Source organism: Pleurodeles waltl, chromosome 10 (genome assembly GCF_031143425.1).
Source record: "Pleurodeles waltl isolate 20211129_DDA chromosome 10, aPleWal1.hap1.20221129, whole genome shotgun sequence".
Classification (NCBI taxonomy): Eukaryota; Metazoa; Chordata; class Amphibia; order Caudata; family Salamandridae; genus Pleurodeles; species Pleurodeles waltl.
Window position 1 is genome coordinate 180,824,639 of NC_090449.1, and position 16,777 is coordinate 180,841,415.

A 16,777-nucleotide genomic window follows, 5' to 3' on the forward strand; every position below is an offset into this window, starting at 1 on the left:
TAGTCAATGACGTGCTGAAGTACTTTGCCACACAGAGGAGCAGATGCAGTCAGCAAAGGGAGGTAAGTCACCACAGTGACTAGCCCACCACCTGGAGGCGCCTGCAACAATCATTGTGACTAGGACAACATCGCAGGAGTTTATAGCGCCAGGGTATATCAAAGCACCTTTTGAGGAAGTCAAAGGCCCAGAAGAGGGGGCAACAGTAATCCAGCGGTTGACCAGGCAGCGCAGCTCACTGCAGGGGAGGCTGTGCTCAGGGGTGTCTACTGTAGTGCAAAGTCTTCACGTAGTGCCCAGGCAGGCGAGCCAGCCATGTACAGCACACCCCATGTAGACCAGGAACAGCAGTAGGACAGTTCTGACCAGGACTCAAAGTGCGGAGGCCAGGTAATGACAGGTGAGTGCCGCAGACAACTGAAGCAGTCGTGCGGCAGGCAAGTGGTGATTGGCACAAATCAGGGCACTGCAGAGTGGCAACACAGTTCAGTGTATCCATTTATCAATAAACCCACGCTGCGGCGTAGCTGTGTGTGGTAGGATAATAGGCAAAAAGGGAGATGGTGGAAGTCTCCGCGCTTCTAGGCTGCCATGTGATACTGGTGGAGGAGCGCACGGCAGAACCGGTAAGGGGCGGTTTGTGGGCCGCAGCGTCTATGGCAGGGAGAGCATGGCATCCAGAATAAGGATTAAAATGCAGCGGGCGAATTACCAGGCATTGAAGTCCAGGGGGTGTGGTCAAGATGTACATGGGCTTGATAGTCCGAGGCCTCAGGCTAGTCCACAGTCCCCGTCACCGCAGAGTCTCCAAGGCAAGGCCGGGCTGCCTAATGGATCCTTGAGTGAAGTGCTGTCCTTCAACATTCTGCCGTTAGCAGCAGCCAGCATACTTCAATGAATTGTGGCCCCCCTAGCCGCCGGCAGCAGGACGATCGCAACTATAGTGGGGGACCCGTTACGACATAAGTTGGGGAGTTCCGGTGACAGATTCACAGCCGCATGGACACTTTGGTCGCTGGCATGGCCACCATTGGGCCACTTACCTAATGCTGTGTGTCTAGTGGGACTGCAACTCCAAGAACTCTTACAGCATTCCCCCCTCAGTGTTTTCAGAGTATGCATTCCCTTATTTTTCTAGCTTGGATACTGGGAACATGACACATTCATCCAGTCACCCCACCTCCTCCAGGATTCGGATTTAAAGTCTCAAATCAGGTAGGTTTGGGTGGGCATGTACGTTTGTTTAAAAGAACTTCAGTTGCTCTACTCCCTTTACGAGACAACAGCCCATTAATTAGGGCAAACTTATGTTTGCATTTCCTTCTGCTCTCCCTGGTTTAATCTCCCACATGGAGAATTCCCAACAGACGAAGTGCAATGGTACAACCCAAGAAATCATGTAGAAAGGTACCTACACACAAAAAAGGTATGATCTTAAAAACTTGCAGACCTCTTGCACCAATAATGGCTGAACGGATGAAATTCCTACTTTAAAAAAAAAAATTGCCCAGGACCTGACCAAAAGAAAATACCAACTACAATCTAAAAACAGACTGTACCATATACTTGATAGACATTTTCCTGAAAACATGACACTAGGTATTTGCAATGCTGTAAGACAAATTGCTGAAGCTGTAATATACATGGAATCCACCTTGGTTCTATTTGATGTCATGTGGAATTGTTGGGAGTTCTCCTGGGATTGGTTATGGTCTGGTTGGCTGAGGGGTCATCACCTACAAGTTGTGTTGCTCTAATTTGAGCCCTCCTCCTACCACAGTCAATGTGGCTTCTGATTCTTGTCCTGGTCTCACTATATAGCCACATCACACAGTTCCCATGTTCTTCTTTTTCTGACAACTGTTGTATTGCTCAAGCTTACAAACTCTGCCAACCCAGTGGTTTCCAGGGCAGACAAGTGATCCTTGCCACTGATGAAGGACATAATTCTTGTTTTTGTGGCATAGAGCTTCCTCCATGAAGCTAATCAGGCCCAGTGATCACCTGCAGTCACAGCAATCCTTGGTTTTCGATTCTTATGCTGGTAAGGACAATAGGAGATGCTAAGTATTCTGTCTTCAAATGAAGATTATTCCAATCACAAAACACAAACTCTTCCTTTTATAGGTATTAAACAAGCATCAAGGAAGGTACCCTGTCATGAGTAATGATGTTCCACAGATCAGTTCTCTGATATCTTCTGTAACAGTCACTTAAAGAAAAGCAACCAATGGGCCCCTGATTGCATCCCCACCAAAAGCAGCTCTGCTCAACAACATAAGGAACCCCTCAGGGCATAGGCCCTCACATAAACTTAAAATGAATACTGAAAAATGGTAAAAGTATTTGTCTTGAGCAAAGCTATCCAGTCGGTGAAATAACAAGTAGTTAGAAATGCAGTTATCTGGCAAGAAGAAATGTTAACGTTTCGCTCACACTACAGCTGCCATTACGTGACATGATATTAAAGGGTATAATAAATTAACTAAAACACTATGATGGACAAACTCGTCAGGCGTGATGCTACTGATAATTTTATCTGTAATTCAAGTATGCTATACAAACGTGCCATACTTTAGGGTCATATTTTATTCAAAAAGTACAAACATTTTAACTGACAAGCTCCCAAGATGTACTGTTTAATAGACCTCCACTTACATTTTCAAATTGTCGAGGTGCTTTAGTGGGGAGAACACATCTAATTACTGATACAGACTATAACGATTTGTAATAATTTCTCTATATATTAAAAAAATATCCTCATTCTCAACATGAGATTTTTCCTTGATTGCCTTTTTGGTCTACAAATGTGGTCCGCCTATACGATGGAGTCGCACAATCATGCAGACTGATATGCCTAGTCCTTAATGTGGCTTAGGTATCCTGGCGTTGTCTGGTATTGCTTATGAGCTTTTCAAGAGTAAGGCCCAGTCAACATTTTCGTTCCTCAACTGATTACTGCAGTACATACCACTGAATTACATTAGCACTTTTTTGTACAATAAGGACAAGAACAGTAATTAATCCTGCAAAAGCAATATAATTACATTTGAGAAAAGGTTTTTGCTGAAAACGGTTTTTATATAGTCAGAGTCTTTCAAAGAAATATTTAAAAGCAAATATAATGATTACAGCTGATCTCCCCCAAGCCAGAACTAGAAAGAAGTTCTAGAACACAGAGGCCTGTGCCATCATAATGTGAAAGTGCTCAAAGTCGTGACTCCACAAGGGACGCTTCAGCATTCATCATGTAACACCACTTAGAAATAACAACACAGAAATGGGGAACACCACAGTATGCATCAAACAACCCCAAAATGGCCAAAACAGTTCCTCATCCACAGCAGCAACAGCGTGTGAATGTCATCAAGAACTTAACGAACTCCCGGTGAAATTGCATGAAGCCATACTAAAAGGTGACTGTGAGACCATCAAGTCAATCTCAAAAATCCACCCAGTTAACGAGCCTATGACGATCTGGAAGGAGTGCATAACCTACCAAGCCGAACACAGACAGGTAAACTCTGGACTTACATTTTTACATAAACAGTTTCACAGTCTTCACCATATCAGTAAAGTTGTCATGGATAAGCAAAATCAAGTCAGAGGGTCTTTTGGGGTTAGATTTCGAATGCCGCAAACAGTGTGTGAGAAAGGTAATAGCCTAATTTCATAGAACATGTTATTGCTATTGGTCATGTACAGACTGAGGCAAAAATAATTACTTTTTATCTTGCCGCTCCTATTCAATTTGGATTGCACGATATCTGGCCTTGTAGGTTAAAATGCAGTTGCGGCTGGCAGTGGTGCAAAGAGGCGGGGAGGGTGAACAAATCAAAATAAATAAATTAAAAATAAACTTGAAACCACCGTACCGCCGCTCCTCGGGTCTCCACTGGACGGAAGGCTCCCAGCACAGAGTCCCAGTCTGCCCTGCGGCCAATCATAAATCCTGCATGAGAGCAGTGTTGTGATTGGCCTGAGTGTCCTGACTTTGCGCTCCAAGGCAGACTGGGAGCCTGCTGTCTCCAACCTGACAACAGCAGTGCGCATGTGTATTTGCCCGTTTTGAGAAGGCCGGCCAAACACACATGCATACTGAGGGGAGTGCACACCACTCCCCTCGGTGCCTTTCATCCCTCATGGCCCCACCCCTTTAAAAAATAAAACTATAAACATTGCTGCCTTGTGGGGGCGGCAATGCTCTGCCGCCATAGTGGAGGAGCCGCTGCTGTTAAAATGAAAGACGGCCCAATTCTTAAGGACATTTGAAAAATTGGGAGCGTAAATAGTCTGCTTACAAGGTTCAAACACGTTTTCTTTGCTCTCAAAATGTGAATTAAATTTGTAAATGGATTTCTATTTACTATTCACCATCAACTTGGAACTTTACTTGGGCAAAACTGCTCATAGGGTCGTGATTGGCTGGTGAAGGGCGAAAATGTCTTTAGAAGTTGGCGAAAACAAATAAACCTAGGAGGTTGTGGCTATTCCCAAATATTGCTGAAGGCAACCTGGATAAGGTTCAAGAGTAACCCTGCAAAGGTAAGGATAAGGTTCCTATTCAGTGGGTGTGTGTGTGTGTGTGTGTCTACTTTCTGTGCCCCTAGGGCACTTGTGTAACCAAAGAGCCCGCAAACACTTGAGTGGTCCCTTCTGGAAAACAGATAGTGTTGGCACTATCCTAAAGAGATGTTCCTTCATTTGTGTGCCCTTATTACTTGGGGGCACAGCCCTAAGTAAAACAATCATTGGCAAAGCCAATGGGTCTCGTCCATGCAGGAGCTATTGGCTTTGCCAAAGAATTTTATCTACATTGTGCACCAGCTTGGCTAAAAGTTAGTGCCGTAAAGAAGAGTAGCGTGGGGTGTCGTAGAGTGGAATGGCGAAGAGTGGTGCAGAGTGCAGTAGCAGAGTGTTGTGTATTTGAGCGGGATATAGTCTGGAGTCACGTAGAGTGGCATACACTGGAGTGGCGTAGAGTGGACTGATGTACAGTGCAATGGCATAGAGTGTTGCAAAGTATAGTGGAGTAGAGTGCAGTGGCATCTTGTGCAGGGCACTGAATTCAGCGGCATACAAAGCAGTGTCATAGAATGTAGTGGCAATGATTAGAGTAGTGCATAGTAGAATGGAGTGAAGCAGGGTAGAGTGGCGCAGATTTCAGTGATGCAGAGTTGTGTGAAGTGCCGTAGAGTTGACCGATGCAGAGGGCAGTGGTTCAGAGTAGACTCGAGAGGCACAGAGTGCAGTTGTGTAGAGTAGCATAGAGTGGTACAGAATACAGTGGAGTCAAAAATTTTACTGCAAATATTAGATTGATATTATTAATGATGTAATCACAGATGTTATAAGTGCCATAATTTATGGGTAATTACCAGTGCATGGGGAGGTTGCGAGTTATAGTTACCTTAGGGCACAAGTTATAGTTAGTTGAGTTAACTAACTATAACTGACAAATTTCAAAAAATTTGTACGTTTTAAATGTGAACCTAACTATAGCGTCCCTATAAACTTTGTTTTTTTCATTTAATTCTATGTTTTTGTTAAATTCTAATTTCCTAACTATAACATCCCTGTAACCTTTGTTTTTTCAGCGAATTTCATTTTTTTTTATTTTTTTTTAACGTATATTAATTTTTATTGCTACACGTTAATCCAACCACCACCGTGCATGGCCGCCCTGCATGGTGTCGGTTGGCCACAGGGGCTGGCTTATGGCCAGGACTTGTGGCCAACCCCCTATAACCACCCAACCTTACACTGTGCACGGCCTTCACCCATATGCAGTGGAGGTTGCCCGCAAGACCTGGCCTGCAGCCAGACTCTGTGGCCAACCTCCCTAACCACCCAACCCCATGCTGAGCATTCCCCTTCTGCCATGGATAGGAGAAATTATCTGCAGCTTCTCTGGATGGGATAATAGATGTGAGAAGGCATGTCTGGTGGTGAGGCTGGCTGTCAGATTGTCGTCTGGGTGTGGGACCGCATACATTAGTGTTTTAGTGGGTGCGTCAGGGTGCGCATGGGTCTGTTAGTGGGTGCATAAGGGTGTCAGTGTGTCTGGGTGCGTGAGGATCTGACTGGGGCTGTGAGAGTGCATGAGGGACTGTGAGAGGGTGCACGAGTGTCTGAGTGGGTCTGTGAGTGGGTGCAGGAGTGTATGAGTGGTTCTGTGAGCGTGTGCCTAAGTGTCTGAGTAGGTGTGTGAGAGGGGGAAAATGACTGAAGAAGACTGAAAAAGACAAAAGAAAGAAAGAAAGTGAGGAGGGAGGGATAGAGTTTTTTAGGGTTTGTTGTCAGATATACGTACAATGACATTTGTGTACAAATTAAAATCAAAAATATATTTATTATTTAAAAAAAGAATAATATATTTTAAAAATACCTTCACACTAAGGTATGGGTTTTCTTTTTTTGGCTTTGTTTTTTTCCCGTTTATGGGCTATCTGGGACCACGAGGGAGCCCTCAAGGGCTCCCCCCGTGGTCCCTATATATTTATTTTTTAAAATGTTTTCTTTTATAAGTAAAAAACCCTTCATGGGCTATCTGAGACAGTGAGGGAGCCCTTAAGGGCTCCTTCGCGGTCCCTCCTATGTCCTGGGGGTGAGCAAGTAAAGTGCTGCCCCAAGGGTGGGGGTCCCCGGTGTGCGGGTGGGCCACAGCCACCCTCCCCCACATTAATTAAATGGACTTAACAGCCCTGGGGCTGTGGTGGAGGTCATCAGGCATTCCCACTTACTTTAAAAAAAATTTGCCTCAGGGGGTAATGGTCCTCACGGCACGAGGGCGGCACCCCCACTCTTATTTGCATGTTTGCCCCAAAAAGGTGGCCGTTCCTGGGGCTTATTAAAGCCCACAGAGGGGTTGGGGGAGTCCGTGCACTCCCTCCTCCATGATGCCCCTGGGACCTGGCCCATCCGGGGGCAACTAAAAAAAACACAGAGCGGGAGACTTTATAAAAAAAATATATATTTTTTTTATTTAAAAGATGGTTTTTAGCCTTGGCAGGGTCCCTCGGGGACCCCAGCACCAGGGCTAAAGGGTCAGGGTGACTCTACCCTGGCCGCCTTTAGTTTTGTTTGTCTTTTTTTCTGGGACGCGGCCGAAGCCCAGTCCCAAGATGGCTCCCAACACTTCTTTGCTGAAGTGTTGTCAGCTAACGAGATATCAGCACGGAGACAGTTGGTACCTTGTCCCTATATATCTATATTTTTTGGCCTTAAATTTGTCCGAAACTATTGAACACATCTGCACAGAATCACAAAAAGCGTGATCTGAGTTACGGAATCTAGCTTAGTGCCAAATTTGGTGTAATTCCATTCAGTGGTACAGGCTGTAGGACCTATGGAAAAATGAATGGGAAAAATACGCCACTAGGTGATATATATAAATATATATATATATACACACATATACACACACACACACACACCAACACAAAAAGGCCCTCTCACTTACAGCAGTTGCAGTACTTCATGCATTTGTTTATTCACTACAGCAAGAACACATTTTGTCCTCACAAGGCTTTGAAATGAAATCCCCAACTATAAATATTACACAGATAAAGAAAACGGACTGAGAACACATTCACAGGTCCATCTTGTTATGTTGTAACCCTTCACCATAACCCGGGTCCTGGGTTGCTTGTGTTCCAGTACAGGGAGGATCTGGCCTGGAAAATTGGACTGGACTGTTCATGTTGGAGCAGGGTCAAGACTGATTTGCATATGGCTGGGTCCAAACTGATGTGACATGGTGTGTAAAATAACAATGGAACAGGATGCAAACCCAAGTACTTATCAATGGCTAAGAATAATTGAAGCATTCCATCCTGGTGTATTCCTTCTACATTTGACAACAAACTGCTTCATTTGTGGGAGTCCACAGTTTCACCAGAGTCTCCTCCATCCTGCTACGTTTCCTGCTTTGCCCAAGATCTGCACTACATGATTGGTGCTGTTGCAGCTGGCTGCTGCCTTCACCCTCTGCTGCCTTGAGTGTTATCCGCTTGTCTCTGATTTGGATCGTGCACATTTTAGTGAGTCGACGGTTCGTTGTCATGTGCACTCTGTGTGTCTGGCGACATGCTGCAGTTTTGTGGTTCACCATGTCGAGGCCATCACATCTTTACTTGTCTCATAGCTTGTGTGGTGGCCATATAAGATTGGGTCAAGTTGTTGGAGCCCAATTACATCTTTACACACCATCGTCTCTAGGTGGCAGCCAATTCAGGTTGTGCTAATCTATCACAGGGCGCATTTTACTCAATTTGTCTTCACTGCAGCAGTTCAGACTGCAGGATTTGATGAACTGGCCATTATAGGTACTGTTTTGCTTCTTTGTCTTCACAGTGGTCTGCTAAGTTGAACCAACCAGGTGGTACATCATAGATCCTCCATGGTTACCAGTCAATACATTGTGATACCTGTTATTGTTTGCACTCCTACCTCTTGCTGTATTTATGTTCCATGTTCTGACTGTTTTCAGGGGGTTGTGTTGCTAACAGTGCTGGGCTCCTCTAGAGACCAGTGCAGGACCTAGGCTCCCATTGTATTCTATTAAACTTCTATACAAACGTTCTTTTCTGGCATACCTCTTCTTCTACAGGGATCCTCTCTTTTATACAGTTACTGTTCTGACTCAGTTGCTAGGACTATTTCAAGCAAAGACAGAAGGGGATCCTTAGGCGTGTGTATTCCTCTAAACATTTACACCTATAACTATGTATCACTATCTATACAGTGTTTTCTTACAATGGCCCTCATATAATTTAGGCACCTCTGTGACCACACCTGTTGGGTCCCTTACATGTTGAGGTTGTACTAGGCATGGACTATAGACACTGCCTGACTGAATGGCTACCACACCTATAGGAACTGGCTTCACTTCCCTTACTAATTATGCCCCACCAGTTCTAGGGGATAGAGTACATATCTGCCAGAATTATTAAACAAGCAGTGTCCCCCATATGAATATTTGATTCATTATGTATTAACGCGTGATAGCCCCTTTGCGCCCGGTTACCAGGGGAAACAATTATTTCTTTTTTGTAAACAGATTTTGTTGATTTTCCAGTAGAGTCAAACAACTAACAACAGAAGTAAAAACCACAATTTCTCCCTGACACATTTTCAGATATATTATAAAATCTGTAATATTTGCAATTCCATCCGTTTCCCCCATTGACCACCCACCTCCCTTGGTCGTGCCCTTCAACCCACACATCAAGTTTGTGTGTCCCAGTCTGAGTCAGTCCACTGCTATCAATACTAGATAAGCAGCATTCAAACCTTTGACCCGGTGGTGGACCACTGGAGTACCGACCACAGGCGGCAATATCTCAAACACATTAGCTTTACTAAGGGGGAGTCAATATGAAGGAATAACTTGTGATGCCATTGGTGACGGGGGATTGGGATCTTTCTTGCTATCCACTAGAGCGTCCCGAAGCAGTACCACACTCTCATAGCCTTCCAACCTCTCGAACTCCCTGGGCCATGTCATCAACTTGGGTCTCCCTGGAGCCTTCCCATTCCTGGTGATTTCCAGCTTTGGAAGAATAAAAGTTAAGTCTTAAAACCCACTTGTGACTTTAGTCTCAGACGTGTGTAGAAACCAGCTCAACAAACAGTGCCCTGGGGTGCATGGAACGTCTCTTTCAACGATGCCTTCAACCATATTTGTAAAATCTGCCCAGTAAGTGTCAAGTATCGGGCAATTCCAGAGCATCTGAAGGAACTCCGCTCCCTCCTCCCCACATCAGAGGCAGGTCGCACCCACTGCATGGAAGTATTTATTTATCCTATGGGAGATGAGGTATGTCCTGTGCAGAATGTAAAAATTAACTTAAAACAGGTTTTTCTGGATATTTTGGGTACCCTTTCTAATACAGTCACCCAATTGTCCTCTTGTATGGGGAGCCCCAAGTCTTCCTTCCACCAGGTTTGTACGACCAGCGGAATCACTGACTTAGTGTGGACACATATCTTTTAAGAACAACTGATTAGTCATTGTTTCCTGTAACCTAATTTTTACTTATTATACATTTATGAGGCTAGGGCACACAAGTAAGACCATTTGTGCTGGTTTATATGGGAATCACGGACATTGTCCATGCAGGACATCACAATTCTGATCTACCACATCCCATGTTGCACCCGGCTCTAAGGTTGGGGCCATTAGATGGACCGGCATGCTCTTCTATTTAGGAGGACCTGCACCACATTTCTTACTAGCATTCGGAGGCAGTATGTATGAACTAGGGAATCAGGTAGGATGCACTCTTCGGGGTGCAAGTCAATGCATTATTTTCAATCAAGCGTATTAGACAGCGATACAGTACAACTACTCCGATCTACATATTTTTCTAATTTTTATTGTTTGTCTATCGAAGGGCTCCCTTTGTAACCCCTGCATGGGGCACTTTACATCCCTAAGTAGGGTAAGACCAACAACTATTTCTTTAAACGACTTTTACTGATAGACCCTGATGGGTTCTGTATTACATACTCACCTATAATGCATGAGTTTGCAGTGTTTAGATGCATGAGTTTGCAGTGTTTAGATGCAGGTGTTCGCAGTGACTGTCCTTTTGTCTATGGAGCACATACCCTTTGGCACTGTAGCAGCTATACAAAGCAACCACTAGGTCCTGCAATTTCACGGGAAAAAGTGTGTCTGTTTCATGTCTTGTACCATACCTCCCTACATATCTCTGAGCAGAGCTGACTTAAACCTTGGCATGAATATTATCTATTTGCACACAAGCAGGACTGTTTGTGGTAGTGCAAGCCAGTGTGATTCAATGCCAAATTTTAAACAATAAAAATAAAATACAAAATAAAAGAGTGCTAATATCAAAAACCGGGATCCAAGTCCAGTAGAAAGATGTAGACCCTGAAGGGGTGGCAGAAAATATGCTGAACTTAGTAGACCTAGAGATATGTTTGGTTAATAAAACACCTAACAGCTTATTATACGCCAGTTTTTAATATCCCCATATAATACACTAATAAACTGTTGCTGGAATATCAATGGGGCTTTTTACTCTACAACTCTACATATAGGATCAAAATACCATAAGTAGGAGTTACATGGTTCTTTATCGAAAGTACTTTCAAAATTTGCTTCGGAGCCCTCTGTCCCACTAATAAACGTCAGACGGATTTGAGGTAAATATGATGTTGGAGCGTGCCACCTAGGTAGGCGAGTGAGGTTTTTCCACCAATTTATTATGAAATCCACACACTAGATCTCTGTGGGTATGAACTAAGCAAGTCTCAGCTTCACAGTGGTCAAGCCCCCGTCTAGATTGTCACTTTTGTTTTTTTGGAATTGGCAAAAAGAGCTTTAATGCATTTGTGCAGCTACAAGCATCAACAGCATTTCTCAGAGGCACATTCTGCAGCTTATGTTTGATAAACCTAAAGATCCTTGCCTGTATGATGTTTCACATATCTAATTTGGCTCCTATCATGATTCTAGCTATACATATGCTGCCGTCCTGTGGTAAAAAAAAAAGGGTTCATGGTGAAGCTTACGGTGGTAGCAGGAGTATTGAATGACCTAATTAACCTAACCATTCATTCTTAGTTTTTGTTGAAGATGGCACTTAAAGTCTTACTCTTACCTTCTACTAGGATTTCAAAGACATGAATCTGAAATGAGGGATGTTCAGAACTCCTATGGACTTGCCAGTGGTTGTTCCCAATAACAACTCATTTTTTTCTGCATTCATAGCAAAACTCTTCTCATTCATCTATGTTTTAATAGATGTAAAAAGTTGGACTACCCTCAAGCAACCTGCCACCAGGTCAATAGAAAGGCAAAACACAATCTGAGTGCCAACTGCGTAATTCTGGAAACTAATGCCCTGGACGCCTAAAAGCTTGTAAAGCAATGCAATTCAAAGTATATACTAAACAGGAAATATGACAAGCAGAAATCCTGCAGCATAACACACTGAGTTAGGTTGGTTGCTAGACCAAATACACAATTTCCACACTTTTCTTTCACGGTAGAGATGGCAAGCAGTCAAAGGATTCTGAGAAAGATAGTGTGGGGAACAACAAGAATCAGCCAATAAACAGAATAAGGTACTGTCAAGCTTAGTGCTTATTATTTTGAATAAAGCAAAGCACTACAATCACACAGCACCACGTAATGCTACACTGCATAATTATAGAAGTGCAACACTTGATTGAAATCCTGTTTGTGATCTTGATGTGCTACACTCTTTGGCAGTCCCTGCCCAAAAATGGAGTTTCCCAACACCTGTAATGCTTAGAGTCTAATCTAGGATATGGTGCTGTTAATACAATGGTGCTATTCAGTCAGTTACCTTCAAGATATGCATTCAACAATTCAGTTCACTTTTCACTTCTTGTCGTTATTCATAAGAGGTCTGAATTCGTGCTGCAACCTCGGGTTGGGACTCAGTACTCACCCTCTGTGGTTAACCTGTGTCTAGGAGTTTCATTCTGGTTGGGTATGGCATGGTATGGGTCCTGCTCCTGTGGCAGTCATTTCTGAGCTTTCGAAGCCATGGCAGCAGTTACAAGGAATGTGAAGACCTCTGGGATTTCAGAGCAGCAACACTTGTCCTCAGCTGTTGCGACCTCCCCCTACGCAGGGTGAAAATGGGACAGCTGGTGATGACCCTAGGTTGACTGCATTCTCACAGATTACTTCAGCAGCTATGGCCACCAAGCCAATCACTGCATTTGATGGAGAATTTGGACTGAGTTTCAGCAGCACCAGCCTCTCAGATACGGTGATCTGCTGTTCACACTTGATACTTAATTTCTGTAAACGACTTGACTCAGTTGACAATCAGAACCATTTAGAGGGACCTGGGTACCCCTTTCACACCAGTATTGCTCCTAGCTTTGCTATCTAGCAGTCACTCTCTCTGCAACTAGTCCCTACACAGAGACAATGAGGGCTTTTCTTACTCCACACTTCCACCTAGTGAGGTCCTGCACAATACTTCCCTCTCACAAAAGGCAGGTAGTCTTCTAGGCAAACCCTCAGCTCCTCAGGCAGAATGTATAGCCCTGAGGTGATGGTCCCTCACCTCTAGGAGACTAGCCTTCCATGGTCATGAAGAGCTTGGAACCAAAACAAAGTTCAGTGGTTTGGATCACACTTTAATACACATTTCCCAGGCAGCAGATGTGAATTTACTGTCTAAGGTTTAAGAAAGCATTTCAGTTGGTTCTCTTTCAAATGCATTCTTGGTCTGCGCCTCAGACAAAGACTTTGCATGACATGATGGATGTCACAGAAGTTAGCTATAATGTTGCCACCAAGCAGGAGTATCCGAATGAAGGGCACAATTAAACGCAAGATAGCTGCACCTGGCTGTCACAGCCTTCCTGAAGCAATAATCAGGGAGATATATGGACAGGTCTTGCCTTGAAGGTTCCTCACCTTCAACATCAGAATTTGCAGTCCCATCCCCCACGCCTTCCTATCTACCAAATGGCAGTGCTCAGGACGAACTAATCAGCAGCTCTTTGCTAACAAGGTATTTACTCAATTTCAAAAGGGGAACTGAGTCTCTTACCCTCCTTAACTTCAGTATCAGAGTCTCTACAGCCACAGGAATGCAGTCAATACACTATCTTGCTCAACCAAGGTCCAGCTACCATAAATGTGTTGCATACTTACCACAGGCTGCACCACCACATTATGTGACTTACTCGAGGCATAGTTAGTAGTCCCATACCCACTATGAGGGCAGAACAGGTGTGGGACCTTGCATTATCAGGGACCAGCATAGGCTTCTCCGCACATGCTAAGTTAGCTTGGTGCTAGGTCCCAACAAAAACTGAGGATATCATTTTCACAAGCAGTTGGGGACACAGTAAAGGAGTATAATTAACCATGCAGAGAACATTACGGTCCAAACAATGACTTTGGCCAATCGCAATGAATCTGAATTTTCATCACAATAAGAAGATTTCATCCATTTCACAGATGCACTAGGCACCAATGTCTCGCCTGCTAGCGTACTCAGCAAAATTGAGTCTTCAAGGGTGTAAATGCTGCAGAAAGATCTAATCACATTAAAAGAGCTTTATTAGCAGTGTCCACAATATATGGGATTGAAGACTGTACATATAACAATGCTCGCTCTGTCCCTCGATATGGACGGAAACCAGACTGTTTGCCATGTAAAATGGAATTAGTTCTTTAGCTGGATTGTAGCTGTTTTCCCTAAACATATTAATTGACCAGGGTGTATGAGAAAGTGGACAATAATTTTAAGGGTCCATGGCATCCATGCCAGTTTTACTTTTAAAAAGAGGAGCAACCCAGGATTCCTCTGAATTAGCAGTTATTTGTCCTTCTTTAAACGAGGTGTTAAAAATATCCTGAGCATCTCTGCACACTCCCTAAAGAATTTAGTGTAGCAAAGATTGCTTGTACAAAATAACAGTAAACAACATCATAACTGAGACAGCCTTGTCAAGAGAGATCTCCCTAAAGGTAAAGCTAAGACAGCATTGTTCAGAGGAGTCTGGTGTAGAACTAACTGCACCCTGGTCGCAGCAGCAGAGACTGGACTGCTAATCTGATTTAGAGGTAGTCTTCCACCACTTTACCAGAGGTTGGAATATCAATTGAGGATGCTGGAGTAGCTATTTCATATTTCAGTTTTAAAAAGTACTTTGGTGGGATTAGATGCAGTCCCGTTTTGTGTACCACAGCACTCTGTTTGCCCTGCATGATCGCTTTTTTGTACAACGTTTTAGTGGTTGACAATTTTATTTTGGTGTTATTGTGATCTTTTTGTGCACATACGTTCCTGTCTAGAAATATTACTCTAAAGAAGTTTGAGTTTATCTGAAAACTAGGGCTGAGATTTGTTTGAGCAGTTATGTTTCACCCTTTGACGTGGGGGTAATTCCTCAAACCATAAACTGACCATTTTCTTGTTCCACTCTCCGATCTGCAAGCCATTAGCCAATTGGGGCTCCTTGCAATGTTCTCTCAGCTGAAAAGGTTTATTTAGAAATAAAGGTTTATAGTTATGATATCATTAGGATTTTGGACTGAATGTGCGTCTTATCTTGTTTACTAGCTTCTAGATGAATTTCAAGTAGACAATCATCTACCCAATCGACTAGTTCTCTAGTCACTGGACCAATTTCACCCCCTAAATGAGCATGCACTCTAGTATGTTTTGTGTGGCACTTGGGAACATTTGTTGGAAGACCACGCAAGGGGTACTGCAAAAAAGAGATCATATAAATGAAACTGAGGCAGAGGGATCTTAAGCTGAAATTTAAAAGCCCAAGACCTCATAAAGTCCAGATCCAATTAGCTAAAAAGTTAAAACCTTTGGATACCACAAAAGATTTGGGTCTCCCTATTAAATAAACACCTACTTAGGAAGAAATAACACCTGGACTTAAACAGAAGTGTCTTCCCAAACACCTTATTAAAATCTCATTTACTAAAACAAGCATTTCAATGCAACGGGTCTCGCATTTGCTGAAGTTAGAGCTTTTAGCGTTGTAAACTCCTAACCAGACTTTTCTTGCCAAACAAATTAAAAGAAAAAAAAACGCAGCACCATTTCACTATGTAAAATGCAGCGTGATCGTGCTGAAATTGAAAACGGAAAAACCGAGCGCGACTGCCCTATGTAAACCCAACACGATCATGCTGTGTGAAAAATAAACAGATAAAGTAGTCCGGAAACCATTCTGAAAACATCGTGCCTCGTATGTTTGTAGTAGTTTACGGGTGCTGTGTAGGTGGGCTAAACACCGGGTGGGGAGCAGCAACTGAAGTTTGTTGGGGGTGGGTGTCGGATGGGGAGCAGCAATGGAAGGGGGGCGGGTGGGGAGCAGCAATGGAAGGGGGAGCAGCAATGGAAGGGGGGGGTGGAGGGGGAGCAGCAATGGAAGGGGGGGGGCGGGTGGGGAGCAGCAATGGAAGGGGGGGGCGGGTGGGGAGCAGCAATGGAAGGGGGGGGCGGGTGGGGAGCAGCAATGGAAGGGGGGGGCGGGTGGGGAGCAGCAATGGAAGGGGGGGGGTGGGTGGGGAGCAGCAATGGAAGGGGGGGCGGGTGGGGAGCAGCAATGGAAGGGGGGGCGGGTGGGGAGCAGCAATGGAAGGTTGAGCAACAACGGACGGGCCTCGGTCTCGTGACTCGAAAACCTTCTTCGAAGAAAACCAACTTGTAACGTTACAGTGGGAACAGATCTCCATATAGGCACTTTCTCAGCGATGGGAAGAATTCTCATTAAAGCAGCTGCAGCTGCTTTCTTGTTAGTGGAATGAGCTTTAGGTCTACCAGGTAGAACCTTACTTGCCATCCGATAGCAGAACAGAATGCACAACAGTATTCATCAGGATATGGATAATTTGGACATGGGTAAACCTGTATGGACCAGCCCATAGTTTACAAACAATTGGTCCATCTTGCAGATATCTTTTTGTTTTATCCAGATACATTTTTAAGACTCGCCTGATGTCTAGCGAATGGACAGATCTTTCAGATGGTGTAGAAGGGTGCTGAAAGAAGGTAGGTAGGTCTGATTAATGTGAAAATCCACTATAACTTTTGGTAGAAATTTTGGATGTGTCCGCATGACCACCTTTTAAGACTGGAAATCCGTGTATGGTTCGTGAGAACATAACACCTGAATTTCGCTAACCCTATGTGCTGATGTAATCGCAATGAGGAAAGCAGTTTTCCAAGAGAGATGTTGCAAAGAGGATTTATGAATAAGCTCAAAAGGGGCCTGTATGAGCAGT

General features: G+C 44.0%; 2 protein-coding genes across 3 annotated transcripts in view; one reads left to right on the plus strand and one right to left on the minus strand.

Annotated features, from left to right (window-relative positions):
- The window catches only part of EIF2AK1 (eukaryotic translation initiation factor 2 alpha kinase 1), a 339,056-nt gene that overhangs the window by 55,467 nt on the left and 266,812 nt on the right, over positions 1-16,777 (minus strand). The gene's annotated exons all lie outside the window — the stretch shown is intronic.
- Positions 3,281-16,777, plus strand: part of ANKRD61 (ankyrin repeat domain 61) — a 63,635-nt gene continuing 50,138 nt past the window's right edge. The window contains exon 1 of the mRNA XM_069209666.1: positions 3,281-3,517. Within this exon, the coding sequence (XP_069065767.1) occupies positions 3,281-3,517 (237 nt within the window). The remainder of the gene's footprint in view (positions 3,518-16,777) is intronic.